The sequence below is a fragment of the Penaeus japonicus genome, unplaced genomic scaffold (assembly GCF_977035675.1).
Source record: "Penaeus japonicus unplaced genomic scaffold, GWHDUDI00000001_assembly GWHDUDI00000033, whole genome shotgun sequence".
NCBI lineage: Eukaryota > Metazoa > Arthropoda > Malacostraca > Decapoda > Penaeidae > Penaeus > Penaeus japonicus.
Window position 1 is genome coordinate 20528347 of NW_028234435.1, and position 2500 is coordinate 20530846.

The 2500-nt window shown below is 32.2% G+C and overlaps 1 protein-coding gene across 1 annotated transcript in view; it reads right to left on the reverse strand.

Moving 5' to 3' along the window:
• The window catches only part of LOC122246266 (uncharacterized), a 25606-nt gene that overhangs the window by 18416 nt on the left and 4690 nt on the right, over positions 1–2500 (reverse strand). Inside the window, exons 3-4 of the mRNA XM_086556671.1 lie at positions 2416–2500; positions 1533–1595 (exon numbers count right to left, since the gene is read on the reverse strand). The exon at positions 2416–2500 is cut by the window's right edge and continues 15 nt beyond it. Of these exons, the coding sequence (XP_086412797.1) occupies positions 1533–1595; positions 2416–2500 (148 nt within the window). The remainder of the gene's footprint in view (positions 1–1532; positions 1596–2415) is intronic.

The window sequence follows — 2500 nt, forward strand, 5'->3', positions numbered from 1 at the left end:
AGCTATGTCAATAATACAAAAAAACAGCTGCTTATTTCTCGTAAAACTTTAGATATTTTTTCTTCAGTTATATGGCTCCACTATTCTCATTACAACTGTTGAGGAGACAAACTAATCTTGAACTATATTCAAACTTAACCACTGAAGCTGAATAACTATCAAAGCAACTGCATGCCTGTGTACTTTGCAAAATGGAACTCATGCACTGAATATTCACCATACCAAGCAGGGTAAAAAAGTTTCATTTACGTGCACCTTAACGCTGGCTTCACACCAAAGACCACAGATACATATACTCTTCCAATGAAATTAGCCATTTTAGTGTTGCACATTAAACCAACTGTTGTGAAAATGCCATCCTCAATTTTCATTTCAACCAATCAGAAAAGGCAGAAAAATCATTAAAAATTTGTGGAATGCTCAACATCACGAAATCTGGCATATGAAGGCTACAATAGACTTGTATATGTTGGAAATTGTAAATTTTCATAAGGCATGACAATAAAAAGTGAATGTTTATGTTGCTTTTATGAAAATGTATATAGAGGAAAAGGCATGAGACAAAGAAAATAAAGGAAAGATAGAGATGAGAGAAGAAGAGGTATATAATAAATAGGATGAGAAAGAAAAGGAAGAAGAGGAAAAAGAAGAGAGGGAGAAGGAAGATGGATATGGAGTACTCCGTAAATATGAGAAAGAGGAGGAAGAAGGAGGAGGAAGAGGAGGAAGGAGGAGGAAGAGGAGGAGGAGGAGGAAGATGAAGGAGGAATACAAGATAAAACAGAAGATAAATAGGGAAAGTAGAATAATGGATAAAGCCAAGAAAGGAGAGAGAGGATACACAGATAGAAAATAATATAGGCAAAAATGAAAATTAGAAATCCTGACAGAATATGCAAAACAGCTTTTTAAGTCAATCAATGTTGAGTAAATCTATTTTGCCTTACAAAAGCATAAATATATATTTCATCTGGATTCAATTTCCCAGTCCTCAACCTCATTCACTGCAACTGGCATAGAAATCGACTCAAAAAATAGTGTAAGCACTACAGTAAGCTCTGGTATAAAAAAAAATCAATACTTGATAAGTTTTCTTTCATTTAGTCAATCTTAGAAGCTGTTCTTCTTCTTCTCTCTCTCTCTCTCTCTCTCTCTTCCTCTCTTTTTTCACACTATTCAAAGAGATTCTGCAAATGTCAAACCCATATCTCAATCCTATATTATAGAAGAACCTTTTTACAAATTTCTTACAATTTAGGTATGGAAATCAAGCTGAATGTATTTCTCATGATTATCTGATTTAAAACTCCTATCAAAAATCATATCAATTAACTTATTCCTTAGTTGCTATTCAGAGACAAATAAAAAAAAAGAGATGGAAAAAGAAAGAAAGAGAAAAAAAAATCTAGCAAGTTTTGGGGAAGGCATAATAGACAAATAAATCTACAATATACCTGACACAGGTCTACCCGCATTCTCAGGGTTTAACATCCAGTTCTAAGAAACATGCATTAATAAGCAGGACAACTCACCTCTCCATTCTTCCTCTGAGCTTGCATCATCAGAGTCATTGTCATTATAGGATGAATGGTGACCTATGAACAAAAAAATGTATGATATTGAATACAAAGAAAACTAATTAAAAAAATATATTCTAATCTAAAAAAGGTTCAGGTAAAATATGACAAAAAAAAAAAAAAAAAAAAAAAAAGTACTGGAGAGTTAATCCATTGCATAACTAAAATAGTTTCCTTAATTCAATTGAAAACGATACAATAAAGCTTTACAATACAATAAATACATGTGTAGCTTCCTTTCACAAATAAAGGGCACCAATTATAACAAAGAAGGGAGGAATTAATTAAGACACAAATTCAAGACTCGGTGGCATTTCTGATAAGAAAGGTATTGTATATAATTTTAGATATGTCACTGAAAAATAATAACAACAATAATAAAAAGAAGAAGAACCTCTATCCTTTTATGGAAAATTAATAGTACTATCTTCCCCTCTACAGAAATGAAATAGTACCTCTATCTGCAACAGTTTGTTTGAAAACAAGTAACAATCTTAATATTTTATAACAATGGCAAAATTCTGAAGTTATATAAACACATACACTCATACATATTCAAACATAGAACAGAACAAACAAATCCAAACACACAAACTCATTCCCTCTCCACCTAAGAGTATAATTTTTGTAAATACATATATCTTCAATGAATAGACATACACAATGCCCACAATATAATACACAAATATGAACTGTAATACACTAGAAATATACGCAAAATTACAGTAACCTGCTTTACCCATCAACTCTTTCCTCACATCTTAATAATTTAGTCCCTAAAATGCTTACCCTTCCTAATGAATATGAAAATACCAAGAACAAGGAAGTAAGTACTCACTCTTCAAATTAGATCTATTATTTTGTTTATTCTGCTGTGTCTTGGATGTGGGAGGGGGAGGCAGAAGCTGGTTGTGGGCTGCAAC